At 55.8% G+C, this 27,297-nt stretch overlaps 2 protein-coding genes across 3 annotated transcripts; both read right to left on the bottom strand.

Moving 5' to 3' along the window:
* Positions 1–1,314: 1,314 nt before the first annotated feature.
* Positions 1,315–14,064, bottom strand: ANKRD39 (ankyrin repeat domain 39). Its single transcript, XM_025353971.1, has 4 exons — positions 13,863–14,064; positions 7,993–8,096; positions 7,051–7,254; positions 1,315–1,774 (listed from the first exon to the last, which is right to left on the bottom strand). Exons 1-4 carry the CDS (start codon positions 13,960–13,962, stop codon positions 1,631–1,633), a joined length of 552 nt encoding a protein of 183 aa, XP_025209756.1. The 5' UTR covers positions 13,963–14,064; the 3' UTR covers positions 1,315–1,630.
* A 1,657-nt stretch (positions 14,065–15,721) lies between these two features.
* Positions 15,722–25,789, bottom strand: SEMA4C (semaphorin 4C). Of its 2 annotated transcripts, none has more exons than XM_025355058.1 (15): positions 25,607–25,789; positions 23,471–23,616; positions 21,975–22,123; positions 21,556–21,618; positions 21,355–21,453; positions 21,132–21,228; positions 20,893–21,009; positions 20,653–20,804; positions 20,394–20,569; positions 19,924–20,068; positions 19,612–19,834; positions 19,368–19,480; positions 17,713–17,870; positions 17,555–17,625; positions 15,722–17,430 (listed from the first exon to the last, which is right to left on the bottom strand). In XM_025355058.1, the coding sequence occupies exons 2-15, from the start codon at positions 23,577–23,579 to the stop codon at positions 16,601–16,603; spliced, it is 2,502 nt and encodes an 833-aa protein (XP_025210843.1). In that variant the 5' UTR covers positions 23,580–23,616; positions 25,607–25,789; the 3' UTR covers positions 15,722–16,600. The 2 variants fall into 2 exon arrangements, with proteins under 2 accessions (XP_025210843.1, XP_025210844.1); XM_025355059.1 differs by lacking the exon at positions 25,607–25,789 and adding an exon at positions 24,890–25,099 and having other exon boundaries at positions 23,471–23,619.
* Positions 25,790–27,297: the final 1,508 nt, after the last annotated feature.

Genomic DNA, 27,297 nt, shown 5'->3' with positions numbered 1-27,297 from the left:
TTTAGTAGAGACAGGGTTTTACTGTGTTAACCAGGATGGTCTGGACCTCCTGACCTTAGGTGATCCTCCTGCCTCGGCCTCCCAAAGTGCTGGGCTTACAGGTGTGAGCCATCGCTCCTGGCCTACATCCACTTATAGATCCATACATTTATACCTGATCTTAGCCAAAAGGCCGAGAGGCGATCACATTCTACAGGCATGTTCTGTGCGAAGAACTGTGGACACGAGCGGCGCTCTCCTGTCAGCACACCGTGTTCTGCTGCACAGCAGAGACCTTGGATCTGCAGAACTCCACCCTCCCTATCAGAAGGAGTCGGTTCTCTCTGTCTTTTTTTTTTTTGAGACGGACTCTCGCTGTGTCGCCCAGGCTGGAGTGAGTAGCACGATCTCGGCTCACTGCAAACTCCGCCTCCCGGGTTCCCACCATTCTCCTGCCTCAGCCTCCCGAGTAGCTGGGACTACAGGCGCCCGCCACCACGCCCGGCTAATTTTTCTGTATTTTTAGTAGAGACGGGGTTTTACCGTGTTAGCCAGGATGGTCTGGATCTCCTGACCTCGTGATCCGCCCGTCTCGGCCTCCCAAAGTGCTGGGATTACAGGCGTGAACCACCGCGCCCGGTGGTTCTCTCTCTTTTTTAACGTTGCACTCCATGCTCCAATGCACATATTTGTAAATGCTCCTGTAAATAAACATCTTTGTAACCATGGAAGAACATCTCTCTAATAGCTACACAGAAATCAAAGTATTGGCTCTGCTCATTTAAATTTAAATAGATACTGTCAAACTGCCATCTACAGTGACTGTACCAATCCCCATGAATGGACATCAAGAAACAGAGCATAAAAGACAAAAAGGGAAACAATTAAATGTACATCTATAGAACAAAGAATCAGGATCTAGAACAGAAACTCTCCTGTGACGAAGCAGCATTTCTGAAACTGGCATGGGCAGGCGGCTCACAGCAGACACAGGCGCTCAACCTCACTGTAGCCAGCAACGAAAAACGAAACAGCACTTTTCTCCTGTGGGACTGTCGCAACGAATGGAATCATGGTATATGAGCAAAGTGCTGATGAGGCGCTGGGGAAGCGGGCCTCCCTCAGGCTGCCTGCCACGTGCCAGGCCCTGTCTCGAGGGCTCCCCCGTGCGCACTCACCTCGTCCCACAGCGACTCTGAGGCAGGCCCTGTGATAACCACTCCCTGTACAGAAGAGGAAACAGAGGGGCAGACAGCTGAAGTGACTTTTCCCAAGGACATTCAGCTAGAAAGCAGCTTCTCACATAGTCCCTATTTTCTTCTAATACTTACATAGTTTTGTGTTTTTATATTTAGATATTTAATCTTGTAATTTATCTTTGTGTGTGGGATGAGGTAAGGATATAACTTTATTTTTCTCCAAATGAATAGATGTCTCATACGAACTAATTTAGAATATGATCATCTGCCCAGGCTTAAACACTTTTAGCCACACCAGATCTACTCCCTCGCTTCCAGAGTGACCAGACTGGGGCTCTTCCTGGGTCGTCTGGCCTCATTTCCCTGCCCAGCAGCATGGATGCTGACCAAGGCAGGGGCATGGAGAACTGGTCTGTGTACCCTTTAAAGGCAGCTGGAGACAGGGTGGCGGCTCAGCTGGACAGCAGGTCCCGCAGGTCACTGTTGCAGGGCAGCAGGTCACATGCTAGCCGTGCCTTTCGGTCCCGGACGGCCTTCAGGGCTGGGCTGTGTTGCAGGAGGAGGGAGCAGATGTCCCCGTGACCCCTCTCAGCAGCCTGTGGAGAGAAAGGCTAGAATCAAAGGGCATACCCCGCACTGGGCTCTGCTCCTTCTTGTTCCACTTTCAGGGCCTTCTTCCTTCTAAAAAAGAGGCCTCTCGGGGTGCGGTGGCTCACGCCTGTAATCCCAGCACTTTGGGAGGCCGAGGTAGGCGGATCACTAGGTCAGGAGTTCGAGACCAGCCTGACATGGTGAAACCCCATCTTTACTAAAAATACAAAAATCAGCCGAGTGTGGTGGCACGTGCCTGTAATCCCAGCTACTCAGGAGACTGAGGCAAGAGAATCACTTGAACTCGGGAGGCGGAGTTTGCAGTGAGCCGAGATCACGCCATTACACTCCAGCCTGGCCAACAGAGCGAGACTCCAACTCAAAAAAAAAAAAAAAAAGAGGCCTCATGGAAACAGAGACACGGCTGTTTGAGTAGATTTCTTCTAATTCCTACCAAATCCCAATGACTTTATACTGATCTGTGGAGTATCCCAGTGCCATTCTCACAGTTAGCCTGAGTTTTTCTTTCTTGTGTCCTTTTCGAACTGTCTTTGGCCAGACCTACACATTAAAAACGAATACAGCACCTTGTATCTCCAGGCATCGCTCACAAGCCTGCACACATCACCTACAGGGTGCTGTGCACTGTGGGCACAGGAGGCACCAGACATGGCCCCCACCCTTTAGGAACTTTTATTCATTTATTTTCTTGTATTTTTTAATTTTTACTTTGCGTTTTAGAGACAGGGTCTCACTCTGTTGGCCAGGCTGGAGGTCAGTAGTTTGCGTTTGAGAGACAGGGTCTCACTCTGTTGGCCAGGCTGGAGTTCAGTAGTGCCATTATAGCTCATTGTAGTCTGCAACTCCTGAGCTCAAACGATCCTCCTGCCCCAGCCTCCCAAGCAGCTGAGATTACATGAGATTACAGGCGGGCACCACTACACTTAGCTAAACTTTTTTTAAAAAATTATTTATTTTGAATTTTTAAAAATAGAGACAGGGCGGGTGCAGTGGCTCATGCCTGTAATCCCACTTTGGGAGGCTGAGGTGGGCAGATCACTTGAGGTCAGGAGTTCGAGACTAGCCTGGCCAACATGGTGAGACCTCACCTCTACTAAAAATACAGAAATTAGCCAGGCGTGGTGGCATGTGCTTGTCATCCCAGCTACTCGCGAGGCTGAGGCATGAGAATCGCTTGAACCTGGGAGGCAGAGGTTGCAGTGAGCCGAGATCATGCCACTGCACTCCAGCCTGGGCGACAAAGCGAGACTCCATCTCAAAAAATAAAAATAAAAATAAATAGAGACAGGGTCTTGCCATGTTGCCCAGGCCGGTCTCGAGCTCCTGGACTCAAGCTATCCTCCCACCTCAGCCTCCCAAAGTGCTGGGATTAACGGCATGAGCCAAAGTTCCTGGACAGGAAATTCTGAGACAGGCAGGGAAAGACTGAGGCCTAGTTTCCTGTGTTCTCTTCTTCTAAGGTAGAAACCCCAATCCGGATGCCAGTTTCTAACCTACCTCCTCCAAAAAATAATAGAGTTAAGTTGATCTACATAGATTATCTTATTTAACTTTCACAATAGCCCTCACAGGCAAGAATCATCATTATTCCCATTTTACAGATGAAGAAATTTTTTTTTTTTTTTTTTTTTTTGAGATGGAGTCTGGCTCTGTCGCCCAGGCTGGAGTGCAGTGGCCGGATCTCAGCTCACTGCAAGCTCCGCCTCCCGGGTTTACGCCATTCTCCTGCCTCAGCCTCCCGAGTAGCTGGGACTACAGGCGCCCGCCACCTCGCCCGGCTAGTTTTTTTGTATTTTTTAGTAGAGACAGGGTTTCAGTGTGTTCACCAGGATGGTCTCGATCTCCTGACCTCGTGATCCGCCCGTCTCGGCCTCCCAAAGTGCTGGGATTACAGGCTTGAGCCACCGCGCCCGGCCCAAAGAAATTTAGGCTTAATAAATGGCTTGCCCAAAGCCACAGGGCTAACGTGGCCACCTGAGATTCTAAACCAGGTTTGCCTGGACTCTTAATAACTCTGTGAACCACTATGATTTCCTACTCCTCCCAACAGACAAATTGATAGACTCCAGGGGCTTTTGAGAGGTATCAAAATTAACACTAGTGGCAACCACCCTCCCAAATTTGAATCCAAATCTTTACTCAGCTGGTCCTCCTGAGTAGACACAAAGCTCTCAATTCTGCTGCCTTAATTCAGGCAGTGGGATGTTGTCAGCAGTTGTGAGATGCATCCCAAATAATGTTTACAAAAAATAAAATATGAATGTTTGCGAATTGTTTTAAAAGACACATACACAGGCCGGGTGCTGTGGCTCATGCCTGTAATCCCAGAACTTTGGGAGGCCGAGGCAGGTGGATCACCTGAGGTCAGGAGTTCGAGACCAGCCTAGCCAATACGGTGAAACTCTGTCTCTACTAAAAATACAAAAAATTAACCCGGCATGGTGGTGCGTGCCTGTAATCCCAGCTACTTGAGAGGCTGAGGCAGGAGAATCACCTGAACCCGGGAGGCAGAGGTTGCAGTGAGCTGAGATTGTGCCACTGCACTCCAGCCTGGGCAACAGGAGACTCTATCTCAAAAAAACAAAACAAAACAAAACAAAAGCAAAAACATAATAAAGAAAAATGCACATATCTCACATTTGCATTATCTGCGTGACAGAAAAAGGGACGGAGATGCACCTAACTACGGTAACACCAGCCAGGTATACCCCCAACAGCATCCTGGCTGTTTACATCCGTCATGTGAGTTGTAGCAGTAAAATGTCTGAGCAACATCATTAAGAACAATCTGTCTATCCAATTGGCAAGGATTTAAAAAAAAACCCAACATTCAGCTGTTCACTCAGCATGTATTCACTGGGCACCTGTGCTAAGTGCTAAGCCTGCAATGTTTTTTTGTTTTTTTTTTGAGACGGGATATCTCTGTGTCACCCAGGCTGGAGCCCAGTGGCACGATCTCAGCTCACTAGAGCCTCCACCCCCCGGATTCAAGTGATTCTCATGCCTCAGTCTCCCAAGTAGCTGGAATTACAGGTGTGTGCCACTACACCTGGCCTTTTTTTTTTTTTTTTTTTTTTGAGACGGAGTTTCGCTCTTGTTGCCCAGGCTGGAGTGCAAGGGTGCAGTCTCGGCCCACTGCAACCTCCGCCTCCCGGGTTCAAGTGATTCTCCTGCTTCAGCCTCCCGAGTAGCTGTGATTACATGCACGTGCTACCACACCTGCCTAATTTTGTATTTTTAGTGGAGACGGGGTTTCTCCATGTTGGCCACGCTGGTCTTGAACTCCTGACCTCAGATGATCTGCCCGCCTCAGCCTCCCAAAGTGCTGGGATTACAGGTGTGAGCTACCATGCCCGGCCTAATTTTTGTATTGTTAGTAGAGATGGGTTTTGCCACGTTGCCCAGGCTGGCCTCGAACTCCTGGACTCAAGCAGTCGGCCTGCCGTGGCCTCCCAAAGTGCTGGGATTCCAGGTGTGAGCTTTGCGCCCAGCCCAGCTACAACAATTTAAACTGGACAAAGCCCCAGCTGTTTCTACTGAGACACGCAGACCCCACACAGGGTATTCCAGGGGTAGAGGAATTAGGAAAAGTTGAGTCCATGGTACGTACAGCTAGGCATACATCCAATGTCTAGGGATCAGGAAAGGCTCTCGCGGGGTGTGATATATAAGCCGAGATCCACAAAAAGGGTAGAAACAAGTCAGATAAAAAACGCGAGGGCAGAGGTACCCAGACAGGGGATAAGTCATTACATATGGCTCTAGGGGGACAGAGTAGTAGGTTCCAGAAAATTAAAATGGCTGGATGTGGTAGCTCACACCTGTAATCCCAACACTTTGGGAGGACTGCTTGGGCTCAGGAGTCGAGGATAGTGACAGACTCTGTCTCTACTACTAATAATGATTATTTTAAAAGCCTGGGCAATGTGGTGAAGCTGTTTTTACAAAAATTAGCCAGGCATGGTGGCATGTGCCTGTAGTGCCAGCTACTTGGGAGGCTGAGGTGGGAGCATTGCTTGAGCCCAGGAGGTCGAGGCTACAAGTGAGCTGTGATCGTGCCAGTGTACTCCAGCCTGGGTGAAAAAGTGAGACCCTGTCTCTAAAATAAAATAAAATAAAATAGCCGGTCATGGTGGTGCAGGCATGTATAGTCCCAGCTACTCAGGAGGCTGAGGTGGGAGGATCACTCAAGCCCAGGAAGTCGGGGCTGCAGTGGGCTGTAATCATGCCACTGCACTCCAACCTGGGTGACAGAGCGAGAGCCTGTCTTAAAAAAAAAAAAAAAAAGAAGAAGAAGAAAAAAGAAAAATGATTAGTAGGGCCTCTGAGTGCAACACACCAGGGGATAAGAGCTCAGGAGAAAACTGGAGGGGTGGGAAAAAAGACAAAAAAGACAAAAAAAAAAATTAAAAAAAAAAAAAACTGGAGAAGGGAGCAGGAGCGAACCCCAGGAAACCTTCACAATAACTCACAGACCTGGAGAAAGCAAAGCCTCAAGGACTCCAAGTGGGGGCGTGGCATGAGCAGAACTGCTTTAAACCATCGCTCCAGGAGAAAATCAAAGGGGCAAGAGGGGACTAGATTTACACACATATATGATTTACACACATATGCCACACATGCACAGACCACCTTTCAAAGGTGCCTGCAAACTCAGTAAAGTGGCCGAGCAGGGTAACTCACATCTGCAATCTCAGCACTTAGGGCGGCAGAGGCAGGAGGATCAGTTGAGCCCAGGAGTCTGAGACCAGCCTGGGCAACACAGTGAGACCCCATTCCTCACAAAAAAGGAAAAACAATCGGTAAAGTGAATGCCTCAAAGGATGGGCCTAGAAGGCTGAGGGATGAGGAGCTGGGTGGGAGGGAGCCTCGCTTTCATGGCATGCCCTTGTTGACTCTTCAGATTGTTCACCATGTGTAGGTATTTCCAGCTAGAAAAGAGTTTAATTAAATGATCACTCCAGCCAACATACAGCAAGTGGACTACAGGGACAGGAGTTTCAGAAAACTATATGGAGAAGGCTGCCTGCCATGTCTCTAAGGGAAAGAAAACTAAAGCGCCACAGTACATTTTAATTTACACGCTCAGAAAAAAAGGCTGGAGAATTACCCATTAGTCCTAAAGTGATGACAGATGAGCAAGGGGATTACAAATGATTTTAATTGTCTTCTCTCTGATTTCCTGTTTTCCCCATGTTTTCTACATGAACATGTTATCACTTCAAGGAAACAACATTTGTGGAAGGGGGAATGGGCCCACCTTATGCAGACTGGTCATGCCGTCGTCATCCACCACCCTGGGGTTGGACCCATGTGATAGCAGGAGCCGTGCGATTTCAGTGTGCCCGCAGTAGCTGGCTCGGTGCAGAGCAGTGGCACCCCCGTGGGTCTGGGCATCACACTTAGCTCCGTTTTCCAGCAGGAATTGGCACACAGCATAGTGCCCATTGCGGCTGGCATAGTGCTGCAGGGAACAGAGACCGAGATCAGATGGGAGAAGCCAGGCAGGGGACAATGGTGGTGGAGAGGTGAGAGCATGCCCCCCCTGCAGTGAGGGGCCTGGAGTCATCTCAGGTTCCACCCCCAGCAGTCGTGTGACCTGGGCAAGCTTCTGCATGCCTAACCTGAGTTTATTCAACTGAAAAATGGGGAAAATGATCATTCCTATCTCACAGAATTGTTACGAAAATAAAACTAAATCATTGACTGGGTGCAGTGGCTCACATCTATAATCCCAGCACTTTGGGAAGCTGAGGCAGGTGGATCACCTGAAGTCAGGAGTTCGAGACCAGCCTGGCCAACATGGTGAAAACCCATCTGTACTAAAAATACAAAAATTAGCTGGATGTGGTGGCAAGTACCGTAGTCCCAGCTACTCGGGAGGCTGAGGCCAGGAGAATCGCTTGAACCTGGGAGGCGGAGGTTGCAGTGAGCTGAGATCGCGTCACTGTACTCCAACCTGGGTAACAGAGCGAGACTGCATCTCAAAACAAAACAAAACAAAACCTAAATCACTGATGTAAAGCTCTCACACTAATTTAAAAAATCCAGGTTCACATGATGCTTAAAAAGAGAAATTTTGCTGGAAGAGAAGAAAGGGAGGGAGGAGGTAAAAGTTAACCATTGATCCCCCTCCTCATAGAGCAGGTGTCTCCTGAGTTAACGCTTCTGTCTCCTGACCCTGTGCTCCTCTTTAGCTCACCAGTGCAGTGTAGCCGGCTGAGTCGGGCTGACTCGGGTCCTCAGCCTTCTGGATTAAATGCTTCACTCGGCCCAGGTCTCCATTCAGGGCTGCCGACCAGATTCCTGCAGAAAGTCAACCAAAGGACCGAATGATGCTGATGACTGGGAGTTTCAGTGCTTGCTCTGCCTCGTGACCTCAGTTTTCTTGTCTATAAAGTGAAGAATATTCATCCCTTCAACAAATACCAACCGAGCACCTCCTCTGTGTTGAGGTTTGTTCTGAATGCTGGTGACTTAGCTGTGAACAAGACAGACAGGGGCACGTCTCATGAGGACAGTAGAACTGGGTGGACACAGACATCTCCATCCCACTTCTAACACAGCAGTGCTGGATGAAGTAATGTTTAAAATGTTTGGATCTAGAGTGAAATTCAGGTCGGGCTGGGATTACAGGCACCCACCAATACGCCCGGCTAATTTTTTGTATTTTTGGTAGAGACAGGGTTTTACCATGTTGGTTAGGCTGGTCTTGAACTCCTGACCTCAAGTGATCCACCTCCCTCGGCCTCCCAAAGTGCTGGGATTACAGGCGTGAGCCACTGTGCCCGGCCAGAAACAACTTTTTAAAAATATCGGCCGGGCGCGGTGGCTCATGCCTGTAATCCCAGCACTTTGGGAGGCCAAGGCGGGCGGATCATGAGGTCAGGAGATCGAGACCATCCTGGCTAACATGGTGAAAACCCGTCTCTACTAAAAATACAAAAAATTAGCCGGGCGAGGTGGCGGCGCCTGTGGTCCCAGCTACTCGGGTGGCTGAGGCAGGAGAATGGTGGGAACCCGGGAGGCGGAGCTTTCAGTGAGCCGAGACTGCGCCACTGCACTCCAGTCTGGGCGACAGAGCGAGACTCCGTTTCAAAATAAATAAATAAATAAAATAAAATAAAATAAAATAAATATATGTAATGACGCCTCCAGAAGCTGCCGAGACAGTGTGACAATCTCCCACAGAAGAGAATCTCCCTGGTGAGCACAAAGACTGAAAGTCGCAAAACAAGAAGCAATCTGCTGCCCTAAGAGACAATCAGCAAATACAGGTGAGATGAGGGGGATTCGGGGAGTTCAGGGTGGCGTGGCCACAGACAACAAGCAGCAAATGCAAGTGGGAACACGCCTCCAAAGTGAGCCATTATTGCGCAATCCAAAAAAGGCCTTTTAACAACAACATTGAAGGCGTTCACAGAGACAAAGGGATAGAATCCACAAATCAACAGAACATGAGGAAAAACAAAACGGCCAGATCTGAAACAGGAAAGCTGATAAATTAAAAAACAGACTCACTGAAACAAAGCAACAATAGATGGGTCAAAGAGTACTGCAGACCCAGTCAAAGAGAATTCGTGATTTGGAATTCACCCAAAATGTAGTACAAAATGATAAACAGAAAAATATTATGGTGACTTATATATACATATGTATATATATATCTTTTTTTTTCTTCTTTGAGACGGAGTCTCGCTCTGTCGCCAGGCTGGAGTGCAGTGGCACAATCTTGGCTCACTGCAAGCTCCACCTCCCAGGTTCAAGTGATTGTCCTGCCTCAACCTCCTTAGTAGCTGGGATTACAGGCACAGGCCACCAAGCCCGGATAACTTTTTTTTTTTTTTTTTTTTTTTGAGGTGGAGTCTCGCTCTGTCTCCCAGGCTGGAGTGCAGTAGTGGATTCTCAGCTCACTGCAAGCTCCACCTCCCGGGTTCACGCCATTCTCCTGCCTCAGCCTCCCGAGTAGCTGGGACTACAGGCGCCTGCCATCACGTCCGGCTAATTTTTTTGTATTTTTAGTAGAGACGGGGTTTCACCGTGTTAGTCAGGATGGTCTCGATCTCCTGACCTTGTGATCCGCCCGTCTCGGCCTCCCAAAGTGCTGGAATTAAGGCGTGAGCCACCGCGCCCGGCCCAAGCCCGGATCATTTTTATATTTTTAGTAGAGACGGGGTTTCACCATCTTGGCCCGGCTGGTCTCAAACTCCTGACCTTGTGATCCACCCACCTCAGCCTCCCAAAGTGCTAGGATTACAGGCGTGAGCCACCACACCCGGCCAGTCAATGATATTTTTAATGTGCCACTAAATTCGGTTTGATACTATTTTTATTGAGGATTTTTTAATCTATGTTCATTAGGGATATTGGCCTATGGGGTTTTTTTGTTGTGTTGCAGAAAAATATTAAAGAGTGGTAAAGAAACATGGAAGACAATGTACCAACATATATCTAATAGAAGTTCAAAAAAGGCTGGGTGCGGTGGCTCACGCCTGTAATCCCGGCACTTTGGGAGGCCGAGGCGGGCAGATCACTTGAGGTCAGGAGTTCAAGACTAGCCTGGCAAACATGGTAAAACCCCATCTCTACTAAATATACAAAAAAATTACCCGGGCATGGTGGTGGGTGCCTGTAATCCCAGCTACTCGGGAGGCTGAGGCAGAACTGCTTGAACCCAGGAAGCAGTGGCTGTTTTTCTTGAGACTCCATCTCAAAAAAAAAAAGAGACAGAGGAACTGGATACAATGGGAGAAGAGGCATAATACATACAGGCACAATAAAATGGAAAGGAAAATAAACCCAGAAAGTCGGTATGACTTGAAAAAACAAAAAATTCACACAACAGGCTGGGCATGGTGGCTCATGCCTATAATCCTCATCATTTTGGGAGGCTGAGGAAGGAGGATCGCTTGAGACCAGGAATCCAAGACCAGCCTAAGCAACATAGTGAGACCTTGTCTCTGAAAAAAATTAAAAATAAAAAAAGTCCACAAAACAAAATAGATAAGCATCTTTTCCACATGTAGGAAATAGATAATAAATCAGTAAGCAAACAAAATAATGTAAGATTGTAAAGGCTAAGCACAGTGGCTCACGCCTGTAATCCCAGCACTTTGGGAGGCCAAGGTGGGTGGATCACCTGAGGTCAGGAGTTTGAGACCAGCCTGGCCAACATGGTGAAATCTCGTCTCTACTAAAAACACAAAATTAGCCAGGCGTGGTGGCAGGCACCTGTAATCCCAGCCACTCGGTAGGGCTGAGGGAGGAAAATCACTTGAACCTGGGAGGCAGAGGTTGCAGTGAGCCGAGATTGCGCCACTGCACTCCAGCCTGGATGACAAGAGCAAAACTCAGTCTCAAAAAAAAAGTAAATTTTTATAAAATGTATTAAAGTTAATATTATTTGTAGGAGAGGTGATATTCCTATGTTATTAAGTCTTCCCAACCAAGAACATGTACCTTTTCTTTTAAGATAGTCTTTTTTTGTTTTTTGTTTTTTTTTTTTTTTTTGAGACGGAGTCTCGCTCTGTCACCCAGGCTGGAGTGCAGTGGCCGGATCTCAGCTCACTGCAAGCTCCGTCTCCTGGGTTTACGCCATTCTCCTACCTCAGCCTCCCGAGCAGCTGGGACTACAGGCACCTGCCACCTCGCCCGGCTAGTTTTTTGTATTTTTCAGTAGAGACGGGGTTTCACCGGGTTAGCCAGGATGGTCTCGATCTCCTGACCTCGTGATCCGCCCGCCTCGGCCTCCCAAAGTGCTGGGATTACAGGCTTGAGCCACCGCGTCCGGCCTTTTTGTTTTTACTTTTAAAAATTTTATTGCGGCCGGGCGTGGTGGCTCAAGCCTGTAATCCCAGCACTTTGGGAGGCCGAGACGGGCGGATCACGAGGTCAAGAGATCGAGACCATCCTGGCTAACACGGTGAAACCCCGTCTCTACTAAAAAATACAAAAAACTAGCCGGGCGAGGTGGCGGGCGCCTGTAGTCCCAGCTACTTGGGAGGCTGAGGCAGGAGAATGGCGTGAACCCGGGAGGCGGAGCTTGCAGTGAGCCGAGATCCGGCCACTGCACTCCAGCCTGGGCGACAGAGCGAGACTCCGTCTCAAAAAAAAAAAAAAAAAAAAATTTTATTGCATATATGAGTTTTACAACACAATGTTATGGGATACATATGGGCAGTAAAAGGGTTACTACAGCGAAGCAGATTAACAAATCTCTAGTGAAGTGGATCCACAAATCTCACACAGTTTCTTTTATTGGTGACAAAAGTACCTAAAATTGGCTTATCAAACACACTCTTGCCATTAATGTTTTAAAGAATGTATTTGTTTGTCTTCACAAAAAAAATGAGGAAATTGTTTGCAGTAAAAATTGGTTTTTATGAAAGCAAGATGCCGGGCGCGGTGGTTCACGCCTGTAATCCCAGCACTTTGGGAGGCCAAGGCGGGCGGATCATGAGGTCAGGAGTTCTGAGACCAGCCTGACCTATATGGTGAAACCCGTCTTTACTAAAAATACAAAAACTAGCCGGGCATGGTAGCACACGCCTGTAATCCCAGATACTCAGGAGAGCAGAAGCAGCACTTGAACCCAGGAGGCGGAGGTTGCAGTGAGCCAAGATTGCGCTACTGCTCCCCAGCCTGAACAAAAGAGGGAGATTCTGTCTCAAAAAAACAAAACAAACAAGCAAGATGATGGATACATCAGAGTAACTGGCCTAACTTTGGATAACGCAATGTTTACTTCTTAACAGCACTATTGACATTTATGGGCCGGATGATTACTGTAGGGAGCTGTCCTGTGCGTTGTACCATGTATATAGCATCTCTTGTCTCTACCTACTACACACCTGTAGCACCCTCCCGCCTGTGACAACCCAAGATGTCTCCAGACATTCCCCAAGTCCCTTAAAGGGCAGAACTGTCCCCAGTTGAGAACTACGGTGTTTAGGGAGGGTTTCTGAGGAGATGGCATTGGAGCTGGGATCTGAAGAAAAGCATCAGCTAGCTTAACGGTTGTAGGAAGTTCATTCGAAAGAGACGGGACAAGTCCAATGGCCTTCACTCAGGAAAAGGTCTTGCATATTTGAGACACCAAAACAAGACTAGTGTGGCTGCGGCGTAGTGATTGGGAGAAGAAAAGCACGAGAAATAAAATGAGGGAGAGAAGTAGAGGCGGCAGGGGTGGGTCTACAGAGCTTTGTAGGCCATAACAAGGAATGATCTGATTTCTAATATTCAAAAAGCCGCTCTGGCTGCTATGTGAGAGTAGAAAACCCTGTAGGAGGGCAATCGTGGGAGCGGAAAGACCCTCTGAGGCAACCACTTCAGCAGTGCAGAGGACAGTGGTCGGAGGGGCGGAGGGAAGTGGGCAGGTGCCAGAACCATGGTAAAGGAAGGGTTCCATGAGAAAGCTTGCACAGCAGTGGCAATCGAGGGCTGCATCCGCACGTGTAGACGACACAGCACAGTAGCACAATGGTTCCCAACACTCAGAAGAAGCACCTTGCTTTCCCGCCTTCCTCCGTTCCTATTGCCACCATAATCTCTGTATAATCTGGGCCAAACGTGTTACCTCTCTGGGTCCCACAGATGAGATACCGTGCCCTGCCTCGAAGGATGCCCGTGCGAAGTTCTTGCCATCTCTAAAGCATGCAGGCTGCCTGGCACCCAGGGCCAAACAAGGGCCAGTGCCCTCCTTCACCGCGCAGCCCCCAGGCCTGCAGCCCCTCAGGGGGGTGCAATGCCCCAGGTGCAGATTCTGCCCCCCGGCCCCTCTCTCCCACCCCTGAGCAGGCTTGCGTCTCCCAGGGGAGGTCGTCCCCCGCCACTCGGGAGGGTTATGGAAACCAGTGTCTCGGCCTCCCCGCCGCCCGCGAAACAGGTGTCTGCTGGCTGAGCTAGTGAGAGGCCCTGGCAGGCTCTCAGTACGCGGGAACCACGAGTCCCGCCCGCCCTCCCGCACCAGGCCCCAAGCTCTCGGGGCCCAGTTCACCCGCCTCTCCTCGGCCCCGCGCCTCCTCCTTGGGCCGGGGCCTGGGGAGAGCCACCAGGGCCGCGCGGCTGCCTCACCCCTCTCGAAGTCCATCTCCTCCAGCGTCTGCTGTACGCCGAGCACCGCGCTGGGCTGCGAGCAGCAGGGCCCATCCGCGCAGGGCCGCGGCGTCGCCATCACGGCCCCGGCGCCAGCCGACCTGCCCCGGGTCTCACGCGCGGCCTCGGCGGGAGGGGCGGACGCAGGGCCCGCCCCGCGTCCCGGATCTGGCTGCTTGGCGTCCGCGGCTGTCGTCCTAGTCCCGCCTCCTCGCCAAAACCGACCAATCAAACGCCTAGGCCTTAGCTCGAGAACCAATTGCAGAGGTAGGGCGGGGCTTGTTGCGCCGGGCCATGCCCCGAGGCGGCCGCGCGAGGGCGTCAGAGGCTAAGCGGAGGCGCTGGGTTCCGGGAGCGGCGCGCCGCGGGAGCGCCTTTAGGCCGCCTGGCCTTGCCGGGTGTGGGGATGAGGCGGCTGGGTCCGGTCGGGAGCTTTCCAGTTACCTTCGCCATGACCCAGCCCTCCAGCGACCTCTCTGGCTCCTCTCTTTACCGCCCCTAGTCCCGCCGGGCCGCTAGGGCAGGGAGGCGCCACACGCTCTGCGGTCTCTTTTTTTTTTTTTGAGACCGAGTCTGGCTCTGTCACCCAGGCTGGCGTGCAGTGGCGCGATCTCGGATCACTGCAGCCTCCGCTTCCCGGGTTCAAGAGATTCTCCTGCGTCATACTCCTGAGTAGCTGGGACTACAAGCGCCCGCCACCACGCCTGGCTAATTTTTTGTATTTTTAGTAGAGACGGGGTTTCACCGTGTTAGCCAGGATGGTCTCGATCTCTTGACCTCGTGATCCGCCCGCCTCGGCCTCCCGGAGTGCTGGGATTACAGGCGTGAGCCGCCGTGCCGGGGCGCGCTCCGCGGTCTTTACCCCCTCTTCCTGGCACCACCCCGGGCCAAGGCCGACTGCCCCCGAGGCAGCGGCAAAGTGACGGCTGGAAAGGCCTGGTCCCCGTACCCCGCTCTTCCTTACAACTCCAGCAAGGGGCAGGTGGCCACAACTTGTCCTGCCTGTAACTCCACCTCGAGGGCAGGGGCAGGGCCTTGGTTTGTGTAGAACCCCCTGGCCCCACAGTGGGCGCCGAGTTTACCGAATCGGTCTTCACGATCAAAACCCTGTGGGCGGCCGTCTGCAGACCGTGCACCCGCGCAGCGTGCTCCTCGGCGGACCCCAGCCTTCTCAATTCCCAGTTAAAACCCAGGCAGCTGCCTGCTCAAGCCACGATCAAGTGTACAGGGGAGACCTCACTTCCACCGCCTGACTGGTTTAGAAAGGGTGCACGAGCAACAGAATGCAGGTTGGGTTCTGTGCCAGTCCCTCTCCAGGACGGTGGTCTGGTGCACACTGGGTATAAATTCCTTCCCCCCCTAGTTGGGGCACTGAAGACCCTAGCATTCCTGGTGGGTAGAAGGCTGGAAGCCATTTCTCCTCCCCTAAGGGGGTTGAGAACCCCATCCTCACACAAACAACGATCTCATCTCCACGACCTTCCACTCCTTCGGCCCCTCACTCCCACTAACCGTCCTGAGTTCTGGGAAGGCACCCCCGCCCCCCAACTCCGCTTTTCCCCTGGACTCCCAGTGCCCTGACTTCTCCTGGCCAGAAGCCAAAGCTGGCTCCCAAGGGGCTGTGGCCATGGTCTGGTTCCCAGCGCCGCAGCCACCACTGTGGGAAAACACTGGAGCTGGGCTGTTCCCTCCCACAGGCAGGCAGGCAGGGACCACAAAAGTGGTGGCCGCCCTGGGACTGTGGGGGAGGCCCCGTCCAGCCTCCGTCCACCCAGAGAGCTTTCCCTCTCGGTACCCAGGAGGGCTTTAGCCCAAACATCTTAGCCCCATCACAGAAATCGTTTCATTTTCTCCATTTTATTTGTCAATATAAAAATACTCAAATATTTACAACAAATAAATACGCGGGGACACAATAAGTTACACCGTTGGGAGCCCCCCTCCTAGGGCTGGAAGAGAGTATGCCATTATCCACAGCAGTCCCACCCTCTCTCCCCTCACACAGCCTTTCCCAGCCCTGTACAGGAAGAAGGCAAGTATAAAATACCACTGAACCCCAGGGCCAAGTGGGAGGCCCCACCCACCCTTCCCCCAAAACACACAGGAGGCTCCATCTCCCTCCCCCCACCCTGAAAACATTCACAGCCCTAGGAGCAGGACTAGGCCCACCCCGAGCCCTGCACTCCCCCTGAAGGGGCACAGCACCCTGCCCACCCCACCCCCATATGTACATCGCTGCCCGACATTCGGGACAGTGGGGGTAGGAGAGGCAAAGTGATACGACCCCTTCCCCTTCATAGCTCCAATGACTCACCAGGAGGACCCAGGCCAAGGGAAGACTTGACAGAAACAGGAAGGCTATGCCACAAGCGCGCACGCACGTGCACACACACACATACACACACAAACACACGTGCAAATACAGACAAACACACATCTTGACATTTCTGCCTTGAAAAGTTTTGGCGGCTGGGGTCCCGCGTGTCTGTGATTCACAGAGAGGAAGATGCCTCCTGCGAGGCTGGTGCCCTGGTGAGCCACACCAAGTGGCAGTGCCCGTGCTGAGCAGAGCAGGTCCTCATGGCCGGGTGGGTGCTGGGCAGTATCCGTCCCAGACAGAGCAGGTGCCCATGCCATGTCCCTGAGGTAGCTGGTGCCTGTGCAAAAGTAGGAGCTACACCTCCCACGCTTCCCGCCGACGCGGTGGGGGTTTCCCCTCATACTGATGACTCCTCGGGGTTGGAGTCGGGCAGTGGCTGGCGCTGCTGCAGTTTGCGTCTCAGTTCATCCGCAAGCTCAGGCAGGGGGTGCCCGAGCCCTCCCCGGTCCTCCCCTCCTAGTTGTAAGCGCACGTAACCATTGGCATTTGAGTTCCGCCCACCCCCCAAGTGAAGCCGAGTTGGAGAAGGCAGAGGCTGGCCTGGGATGCCTGGAGGTGGCGAGGGGGGCCCCCCCCCGGGCTGGCACCGGGCATGCCCAGGTACTATCTTAAGGGAGCCATCTGAATAGTAGTAACCGACAGGATCCCAAAGTTTCTCATCTGGTTCAGGACAGGGCCGGAAGGGGGGACTGGTAGGCTCCTTGGGCAGCTCCAGGGGGTACACCAGGGTCCTCTCAGTAGCCTTGGCCCCTTTCTCCAGCTCTTCCCGCAGCCGCCGGCGCAGTGACAGCACCAGCAGCAGCAGCACCAGGCACACGGCCCCCAGGGCCACCACCGCCAGCCACACCAGCCCCAGGTTTTCCAGGGGGGCCCGGGCCTCCAAGGTCACCGACGGGCCTGCCACAACAGCCACAAGGTAGCCTTCAGCAGCTAGCCGCGCCCCCTGCTCCTCTGAAAAGCAGTGGTAGGCCCCAGCGTGGCGGGGCTGGGCGGCCATCACAACTAGGGCCTGGAGCCGGGCATCGTAGAGGAAAGAGCCGGGCTGTTCCGCAGGCAGGTCCCGGCCCCCAAAGGTCCAGCGGGCATGGGCCAAGTTGGAGGAGAGGTGGCAGGGCAGCACCAGGTCTGTGCCCGCCACCACCGTGATGTTTTTGGGAGTGGGCCTGACTGTAGTGGCAGAGAAAAAGAGAGTGCATGTTAGTACAGGAAAGCAGGGCTAGGGAAGAGGAGAACAGAAACTCCAGCTCTGGTCCAGGGCTCAGCCCGATGCGAGGGGAATGAAAAAGCTCACCTTTCTTACTGCCTCGGAGGTTGCAGATGCCTGAAGTGTCTGAGATCATCACGTGCTGGATCAGCAGAGATCTGGTAGGGGATGGAGGGTACATCAGCAGCCTGGCTCCAACCACCCTGAGTCCCTGCTGGTCCTGGTCTATGTAGAGCCCAACTCACCCAGAGTGGCCACTCACGGCCACACAGCGGCTGGTGTTGACGCTCCAGGCGCAATAGGGGTCCCGGGCGAGGACACAGTCTGCACAGGAGCGGTACTTCATGCAGTCGGCCAGGGGCAGCTGCACCAGCTGAGAGCGGGAGCCGGCAAAGAGCAGCTTCTGCGAGAGAAGCGGGGCACAGAAGGGGGGTCAGCCAGGGCCACACCGTGGGAGGGGTGGCCGGACCAGAACGCAGCACGGGGACAGCTTGGACTTCTGCAGGGGGCACAGGAGGGGGCACCAGAAGGAGGAACAAGGGAACAAGGCAGAGCTGTAGTGCTGAAAAGGGAACTCTAAGAACTGCAGAACGCAAAGGGCTTACGCAGGCCAGATGCAATCCTAAGCCCCTTAGAGACGTGACCTTATTAGAAAGGGATGATGGGGCTGTGAGGCCAAAAAGTATAATCATACACACTCACACACATAGTGCGGGAATACATTTCTCTCAAGGCCCATCAGCCCTCACGACAGCAGCAGCATAACATAAGATGTTTTCCTGTTTCAACAGTGGATGCCAATCTGTGTGTTTCTTCAACCACACACTTTCTTTCTGCCATTATTCCATGTTCTGGGGGACAATTTTGAGTCACAATAGGTGGTAAAAGGCAAACAAATCAAAGTTCAGGAGGTGTAGCAAACATGCCACAAGAGTATTGCACAAGGCAACTGGGCACAGCAGGTCATGCCTGGAATCCAAGCACTTTGGGAGGCTGAGGTGGGCAAATCTCCAACTTGAGGTTAGGAGTTCAAGACCAGTCTGGCCAACATGGTAAAACCTTGTCTCTACTAAAGATACAAAAATGAGCCGGGCATGGTGGCATGTGCCTGTAGTCCCAGTTACTTGGGAGGCTGAGGCAGAATTGCTTGAACCCGGGAGGTGGAGGTTGCAATCAGCTGAGATCACGCCACTGCACTCCAGCCTGGGCGACAGAGTGAGACTCCATCTCAACAACAACAACAACAAAAAACCTTTAGCTGGGCGTGGTGGCAGGCACCTGTAATCAATCCCAGCTACTCAGGAGGCTGAGGCAGGAGAATAGCTTCAACCTGGGAGGTGGAGGTTGCAGTGCACTGAGATCGCATCACTGCACTTCAGCCTGGGTGACAGAGTGAGACTCCGTCTCAAAAGAAACCAAAAGGAGTATTGCACAAGGATATAATGCAAGCACTTCAGGGAAACAGTCCTGGACATGGAGGGCTGGGACCAGAGAGCAACTGGGGGCTGGAAGGAAACCACCATGGTGAAGGCATCATAAACATCTCACAGCCTGGGAGGTCTGGTCACAGGGGCATGGTCAGGGAAGAGGCCAGAGCCAGGACCACAGCACAGCTTGGAGGGTCTGAAGGAAACATGGGAGTAGTTACAAGGCTTGATGCTGGGAGTGCGGCCTCGTGACCTGGCTGTATATAATGGCTCCGTGCAGCGCAGATTCCCTTCTGTTTTCATTCTCGTTTCCAGGAACCCACCCCAGGTTAGGCAAGGTGTACGTCCACGCGTGTGTGTGTTCCTAACTCTGCACTGGCCAAGCATGTAGGCCCAACTGGGAGAAGCAGCCGGACAGACAGAGTGAGAAGGACAGCGCTGGGGACAGTGGCAGATAGGGCCCAACTCACTACCTTGCTCTGAGACAGCACCAGGCTTCCCATGGGCTCCTGGTCAAACAGCTGCAGCTCTTCAATCAGGTGAACCCAGGGCCCCAGGCTCACGGCCTTGAGCAGCCAGCCATCTCCTGAGGGGTGCAGAAGGGAAGGTGTAAATGACAGGGCACAGGGCTGTGGGGCAGCTCCAAATCTCCCTGCCCTGGGCACACAGGCTTCTGCCCAGCCTTGAGCAGCCATGCCTGCATACCCATGCACCCACCTGTGCCAATGAACAGCACTGTATAGGTGGCTCCATCAAGTCCTGTAACCCGGTCGGCCACCAGGTGGGTGAAGTTGGTGCCCTTCTTCACGAGCAGGGGGCGGCTCCACCGAGGCCCCACCTGCTCCTCCATCAGCGGGTGCTTCTTGATGAAGTTGAGGGTGTTGTCGGGCAGCTCCAGGGAGCTGGTGTAACCGTGGCGCCGGTGCCAGTTGTTAATGCACTGGGGGCAGGGTATGGGGGGCAGGCCATCAGCAGGGTGGGATGGCACCGCAGCTAGGTGGGGAGACGCATCCCTGCCCCAGCACTCACCGAGCCAGGCCGAGGGCTGGGTACAGGGTCGGTGTAGCGGCCCCACTTCTGGGCTTGCTCCCGGTACTCCTTGTAGGGGCCCTCAAACACCCGCTGGATCTCTTCCAGCTGGTACTCACAGACGGCCGACAGGTACATGTCACCCCTGTCGCAGTGAGAGGGAGCCCAGGGTCAGGTACCCACCTTATCCCCTTCCCACCCCAGCTCAGGGCAAGCAGCAGGAAGGCAAGGCCCAGCACAAAACAGCCATGGGTACCAGAATGCCCTGGCAGCTCAAAAGTGCCACCTGGCATAGGGCCCTGCCTGTTCACAGGCAGCTCGGAAAGGGGCAGGTGCCAGCATTCTCCTTGGCTTCTGGACACCTGGCTTCCTGGACTGCCACTGAGGCCCGGTCCAGGTTCCCACCCATGCACCATCCCTGATCTGAACCCCAGCTCCTCCCCACTCTGCAGGAGCCCTGGCCAACTCACCACCGCGCTTGAAAAACCCCAAAGAAGGTGGTGTTGTGCCAGGAGGTGTCCTGCAGGGTGTGCACCGCCTGCAGCTGGTTGAAGTAGAGCTGCCAGTCCGGGGCAGAGCACGCCAGCCGCGCCTTCAGGAACGTGGTCCACTTCTTCTGCAGGGTCCGCGCGCCCCCCATATCGCCCTGGCAGACGGCAAGGGGACACTGCCGGTCAGCCCCGCCGGGCCAGCAGGGCTCCCAGGGCCCACTGCTGTGAGACTTGGTACCTTGCAGACGCGGGCCACACGAGCCACCACCTGCTCAGCATAGCAGTCAGACTCCACCGCCCTCTCCCTGAAGAAGAAGTAGACCTTGTCGTCGTCCCCCGTGAAGCTGCCCACACTCTCAGGTACATAGGCAGAGCCTACAAAGTGAGGTTCTGTGGGAAGGGGAGGAGGTCAGCAGGGAGGCGCTGGGCCCTGGGGGGCCTCCCACCCATGGCTCCCACAGGCCCCCCGGGGGCTCACCGTTGAGCCAAAAGGCCAGGTACTCTGTCTTCATGGAGTGGTGCGGCCCCATGTTACGCAGGATAATGGGTTCCGTGCCCAGAAAGTTGTTGAGTGTGGCCGAGTACAGCTCACCATCTATGGGAGACAGCAGTCAGCTACAGACCGTACATGAGATATGGACACATCTGGCCAACACAGCCCCAAGTGGAACCAAGCCCCAAGGATTCACCCAGCCTGCATGGGGGGCAGCCACTCACCCACAAGGAGGCCAGTGTGGCCCTTAGCTGGGTCATAGGGACACTTGCCCTTCCCATCTTCAAACTCTCCACGCTCCAAAGTGAAGGTGAGCATGTTCTAGGGACAGAGAGAGGTGATGAGGAGATGCTCAAGGGCGGGGCCCTGGGGGCCACATCCAAGAGTCCAGAGAAGGGCGAGGAGGGCGGGGGACTGGGGACACCGAGATGGGAGGGCAGCACTCACGATGTAGGTGCACTTGGGCTGGAAAGCATAGGTGCCACAGGTGTACAGGTGGGAGGCATTGTATGGCTGCAGGAAGCGGATGAAGTTGAAGCACTCGGTCTGGGGGCAGAAAGATGTCCGGTTAGTGAGAGCGTGAGGCCCAGAATGGGAGGAGACGCCCTGGGGTGAAGGCAGCACCAGGAGCAGCGTCCAAGCACCCACCTGGTTGTTCTTCCCTTTCTGGATACACTCAGTCTTCTTCTCCGCAGGGGCCTCCCAGGAGATCTGCGGACAGGGAAGGGGACGTCAGCCACGTCACAGGTACGCACTGAGCACGTGTTACATGCACAGCCTGCAGCAGCAACACAGGGACGCCCAGCGCAGAGGCATGGGCCCTATTCTCTGGGGGCTTCCTTCAGTACAGAATGGAAGCCCCAAACCACCCCACTACACAGAATTCAGTAAGTGCCAGAGAGAAGAGGAATGGCGCATGCTGACCCCAACCAGAGGGCAGGTCCCAGATGCCCAGCGGCAGCACTTCTGTGGGGGCCGCCAGGCTGAGGGACCACCTGGCCAAGCACAGCCCCTCTGCACCTTGCCCTCTGGCAGGCCTGCCTGCCTCCCGCTGCCCCACCTCTCACCACTCCTTGCAGCTCCAGGGCCTCCATGCTGAAAGCAAACAGGGCCTCTCGGGCCCCCACGTACAGAAGCCCAGTCTGCTCCGTCAGCGTCAGCGTCAGGAAGTCCTGGATGCCCGTCTGGGAGAACCGCCGCACTACCGTGGCCAGCTCTGCAGGGGTAAGCGTGGCTGCTGATGGGCAGGACCCCTGGGGCTCGACAACCCTCAGTCTTCCTCCATGAGAGCCACCACCCCATGCCACAAACAGATGCTAGCCAAACCCCCTGATTGGCAATAAAGGACACTTTTGAAACAGCCTTTGGCCCTGACAGCTCCACCCGGGCCTCCCTAGCCTTTCCCAGGCTGCGAGGAGGCAAATCCAGGCTGCTGGGCGGAAGGAAGGGTATCTCAGCCACAGCTTCCGGCCAGAGGAAGCCATCAGACTGATGGCTCTTGCTCTCAGGGTCAATGGCACCTCCGGCCACAGGGCTGGGCTGGGCACCCCCACCCCACCCTCACTTCCTCGGCTGCTGCTTCCTTCTTTGCCCTGCTGCCCGCTGCCTCTATCAGAGTCCAGCAGGGCAGGAGGCACAGATGGCTATGAGTACTCCCTGCCTCAGGAAACCCTTCACTCCAGGAGGACCCCAATCCAGGCTGCCAGAGATGCGAGCACAGCAGGCCACTAGGACAGGCGGGGGTGGCAGGAGGGGAGCTGGGCTGTGAGCCAGGCCAGGGAGGTCCAGAGAAACTAGAGGCTCAGAGAGCGGAGATGGGGCTGGGGCCTGGGAAGTCTTGCTACCACCCGGCATTCAGGGCACCATGACATTTATATAGTCACGTGATTCCTATATCAGCTGCCAAACATGGCTGCCGACCTGTCCTCAGGGTCCCCCCAAACCAGCCTTAGTCTCTGGAGGCAACGATGGCTCCAGACACAGGCCAGCATGGCAGGGCTTCACTGGCACCCGGGTGGAGCCTGTGGGAGGTGAGCTCATCCCAGGTCCCCAGAGCGCACGGCTGATACAAACACCTGACATCACCTTTCACACGGGTGTGTGCACACGGGGCACTGCTGGGTCCCCACTGTGCCCAGGCAACCATGTGAGCATGTGCACATACACACACCCTTCCAGGGCCACCAGAGGGTATGATGACTACAGGGCAGTAGGAGTTCTTAGGGGGGCCCTGGGGAGCCAGGGGAGAGAGCCTCCAGTTTGTATTTATCCCGGTTCCAGTTTCTCTTTAGGCTCCCAGCGCCAGTGACAATTCAAGAAGTGAGGTGTGGAGAGGGCGAGGCAGAAGGTTCTCCCTCGCACACCTGGGCAGGCAGTCTGGGGTGGGGAGTTGGACAGAGCTCCCCCAGAGGAGGCTAACCCCAGGTCCCAACCTGCACTGCCTGTTCTTGGACCCTGGGATCACTCGAGTTTCTTAGAAAGCTGTGCCACACACATCAGAATAAAGGCGGGCAACTCCTCAACAGCCTGTCCCCACTTCCTCCTCACCCCTCCAGGCACTCACCCCCAGAAGACACTGTCTTCCGCGGCACAAGGTTCCACCACACCTCAGCCCCAATGCCCAGGCCCCACAGCCTTGCTGCCAGCAGCCAGACAGCCCAGTGTGGGGCCATGGCGCAAGCCCCCGCTCTGAGCTTCAGGCCAGCTGTCCTGCTGAGGGAAAAGACATGGTCAGAAATCACAGCCAGAGAAAGCAAACCAGAGGGGCCCGCAGCAGGAGAGGCCACGGGACTCCTCATCAGACCTTCCAGGAGCCCTGGTGCCCTCCTTCCCCTTCTCTTTGGAGGTGGACCTAAGTCCCCACACTTGGCCTCTGCCTAAAAGACCACGGGTCTCCCTGGGAAGCGGGGAGGAGTTGAGTCGGCTGCAGGCTAAACAGGCTCCGGGAAGCCCTCCCTGGCCTCCAGACCCCCCACTACCTCTGCACAACCGGAAGTCATTTGAGAAAAAAGGGGACCCCCCCCCCCGACATACACACTCAGGCCTAAGAGATTTGAGAGTTTCTTGAAAGAATCTCAGGCAGAAGGCCTTGCAGCCACTGGGGCTCCGGACCCCGTCAACACCTAATTCTGGGAGGAAAACTCCTTAGGGCGACGGGGGCATGCGGTGGGGTAGGCGGTCGGGAAAGCCCCACAGGGAGACCTGGTGCGGCCGGCTGCGGGCGGAGGTCCCTGTCCCGGCCTGTCCCCTTCCCCAGCGCAGACAATAGCCCGGCAGAACCCCAAACCCCGTTCCACATCAGCAGGGCAGGAGTGGGAGCAGGGCCGGGAGCGAAGGGGCCCAGCTTCCCGAGGCCCCTTTGTTGCCCAAGAGGGAGGCAGGAAGTGGGTGGGATGGGCGTGGAAATGACCAGGGCCTCATCCTGTTCCTCGCGCTGCCTCCTCCGAGACACCAGCCCTCTGGCGGAGGGGCGGCGGGGGCAGCGAGCTCGGGTCGAGTCGGGGACTCCGGCGGCGCGCGCGGGCGGTGGGGGGAAGGAGGGGCAGGGACGTGAGGGGCTTCCCCCACCCCGGCCGCTGGCAACACGCCGCGCACGGCCGGCACCCGCTGCGCTCCCGCGGCTCTGACGAACCTTCCCAACTCGGGGACTGCGCCCCAGGGACCCTGGCCTGGGCGGGCCAGCGGGACTGGCTTCCCCCGCTCCAGCCTTCCCGTGCCGGGGACGGAGACGCAGAAGCTGGGGACCTGCTCACCCCCAAACAAAGGGTCCCTGCCAAGACCCCGTCCCGGGTCCCCCCGGGTTCTCCCCTCCCCCAGCTCCAGGGATTTGAACGCAAACAAAGCGGCGGCGCGGGGAGCGTGGCGAGCCCGGCCTGCGGACGCCCCCTGTCGGCCCAGAGCCCCGGCGCGGGAGGGTGGGGGGCGGGGGCTGCGCCCCAGCCCAGCCCCGCAAAACGCCCCCGGCCCCATCTCGGCTCCTTACCCGAGGATCGGGCTGCACCCCGCGGCGTGCTCCGAGGATCCGCTCGGCAGCGGTGCGCCCACCCGCAGCTCCCCCAGGGCGAGCAAACGGGCAGCCAGGGGGAGGGGGCTGGGAGGAGGGGTGCTGGCTCCAGGCGAGGCGCCCCACACCCTCGCCCACCCCGAGCGGCCAGACGTGGACCGCGGCGCTCCCTGCAGGGCGAGCGCTCCAGCCGGGGACAGCGCGGCCCGGCTCGGCCCGGGGGCCTGGCTTTCCGGGACAACCCGCCTCCCCAGCGGAACGGGCGGGCGGGCGGGCGGGCGGGCGGGGGGCCGCGGCAGGGAAATCCGATCCCACAACATCGGCCTCGCTCCAAGCCCGCCCCAAACTTTCCATCGGGGGTGGGAGCGCCGAGGGCAGTCCAGGAGCCTGGCGAGGATCCCGGCCGCGGACCGGACCGCGCGAGGAGCCCTCACTGCCCGTAGCCCCTCGCTGGCGCGTCCCTGCGGCCCCGGGGCTGCAGGCTGTAGGCGCTGTGCGTCCCGCTCCCGGGACCCTGCGAAGCGGCCGCGCGGGGCGCAGGCAGGATCCCCGCGGACAGGAGTCTCCGCCGCCGCGGCTCCCCGCGCCCCAGCCCCTGTCCCTCCCGCATCCGGCAGCCCCTGCCCACGCAAGGGGACAAAGCGGCGGCTCCGGGGCCCCGCGGCTCCAGCCTCTCGCAAGCCCGGCCTCGCTCACCTCTCGCACGCAGCTCCAGTCCCCGGGCGCCGCCCTCGCGTTCGGCTCCGACCGCCGTCCGCCCCTGCCCCGCGTCGCCGCCTGCCCGCGCGCGCCCGCCAGTCCTCCGCGGCCCCTCTGCCACCGCCCCTCCGTCCCCGCCCGGCTCCGCGCCCCTGGGCTCGGGCTCCCCGCGCCACCACGGCGGGCGCCGGCTCTTTCTCCAGCGCGGCCGCGGCTCTCCGCCCCCTTCCCCTTGACGTCAGGCTGGGGGGGTCGAGCGGAGGCCGGGGGCGGGCCGCGAAGCCTCGCTCGGGAGGGGGCTGCGACCCGCAGCGACCTGTGGACCCGCCCGCTCTCCGCCCGGGGGCTCGGACCTCCGCCCCTCCGGGTGCCCGGACCTCAGCCCTGCCGGGTGTCCGGCCGCCCCGGGGCTCGGAGTCGCGGGCTGCGCCACAGCGCCCGGAGGGAGGTGGGGCGGGGGAGGGACTCCGGGTCTGGCCACGGGGGGACTCTCACTCACCCGGTCTTTCCGAAGTGTCCCCCGAAGACCCCCGGCGGGCTGGGCTGGGGAGAGGGACTCCCGACCCTGCAGTTGCAGGAACGACCGCGGGCGAGCCACTTCGAGGCGAGTATCCGGGGGAGGCACGTGGGGAAACCGAGGCGTCTCTTGGGGCGGACCAGAGGGGTCTGCCTTTTGGCCCCCGATTCTGCCTCCTTCTAGGCCCCGAGGACCACTGGTCCCTGCCCTCAAGTCTGGAAAGGGCTTCACCAGCGAGGAAGACTCTTCAATCTACAGTAGGGGTCTGCTCCTGCTTCTCACGCTTTGGGCAAAGCGCCTCTCCCCAGAAAATGACTCCTGGTGCCACTGGAAGGCTGATTAACAAGTGGCATGAGCCCTACTGTTCAGATGAAAGGGGCTGGGGGGAGCCACGCTGCAGAACCACCGCCACCTTCAGAACCACCAGCCTCCGCCCACAGCCACTCCTAGAAACAACTTGTAGCTCTGGCCTCATGGGCGGTGCAGCGTCCTTCCTGCCAGCTGGTCCTCTGAGCTGGGCAGGTGGTTAGAAGAGGTGGTCCTCATGGAGGACACCCCACGGGCACCTGGAGACAGATGCTACCTCCTGGCTAGGGGCAAAAGGCAGAGGTGAAGGGACTTGAGGCCCTGAGGTTTGGCAGTAACCTTAAGCCAGGGTGCAGTCCTGGAGGGGAGGAACACTTCAGGCCGCGTCAGCAGATCTGGATTATAAATCAGTCCGACAGCAGCTTTTGTTCTGGGTTAAAACTTGGCATCTGAAAAGTGGAGACCAGAAGAGTGGTGGAGATAACTGAGAAAAGCAGCCCAGTTTGGTTTCAGTAACAATCGGGTCTTTGCTGGTACACATAAAGGCCCCTTCTCCCTTGCTGGCCAAAGCCACGTTTCCCAGCTCTTTTCCACTAGGAAAAAGACAAACGCTGTGGCCTTGGAGATGCTGCAGATAATGACTGTGGGGTGGGCAGGGAAGGCCTCCTGCTTCAGCTGACAAGGTGGGAGAAGATGTGTCACCCTCGTGTTGATTAGAGACCCCCATCTATTCAAGCGGGGGGGTAAACTGAGACGCAAGGGCCCTCACTTGTGTTCTGTGCTTTAGATTTTTGCAACTTGTCTTGATGTACATTTTCTTACTCCACTCTTTAAAAAGTAAATAATTTGGAAGGCTGAGACAGGA

Source organism: Theropithecus gelada, chromosome 13 (genome assembly GCF_003255815.1).
Source record: "Theropithecus gelada isolate Dixy chromosome 13, Tgel_1.0, whole genome shotgun sequence".
NCBI lineage: Eukaryota > Metazoa > Chordata > Mammalia > Primates > Cercopithecidae > Theropithecus > Theropithecus gelada.
This window is presented reverse-complemented; position numbering and strand designations above follow the sequence as displayed.

Excerpts from the sequence above, each read along its gene's own strand:
- SEMA4C (XM_025355058.1), bottom strand. The coding sequence starts at position 23,579 with ATGGCCCCACACTGGGCTGTCTGGCTGCTGGCAGCAAGGCTGTGGGGC. Across the intron at positions 22,124-23,470 it reads GAAGACAGTGTCTTCTGGGG|AGCTGGCCACGGTAGTGCGG; the intron begins GTGAGTGCCTGG and ends TTACCCCTGCAG. Across the intron at positions 20,570-20,652 it reads GTGTGGCCCGCGTCTGCAAG|GGCGATATGGGGGGCGCGCG; the intron begins GTACCAAGTCTC and ends GCCGTCTGCCAG.
- ANKRD39 (XM_025353971.1), bottom strand. The coding sequence starts at position 13,962 with ATGGCGACGCCGCGGCCCTGCGCGGATGGGCCCTGCTGCTCGCAGCCC. Across the intron at positions 7,255-7,992 it reads CAGCCGGCTACACTGCACTG|CACTATGCCAGCCGCAATGG; the intron begins GTGAGCTAAAGA and ends TGTTCCCTGCAG. Across the intron at positions 1,775-7,050 it reads GCATGACCAGTCTGCATAAG|GCTGCTGAGAGGGGTCACGG; the intron begins GTGGGCCCATTC and ends TTCTCTCCACAG.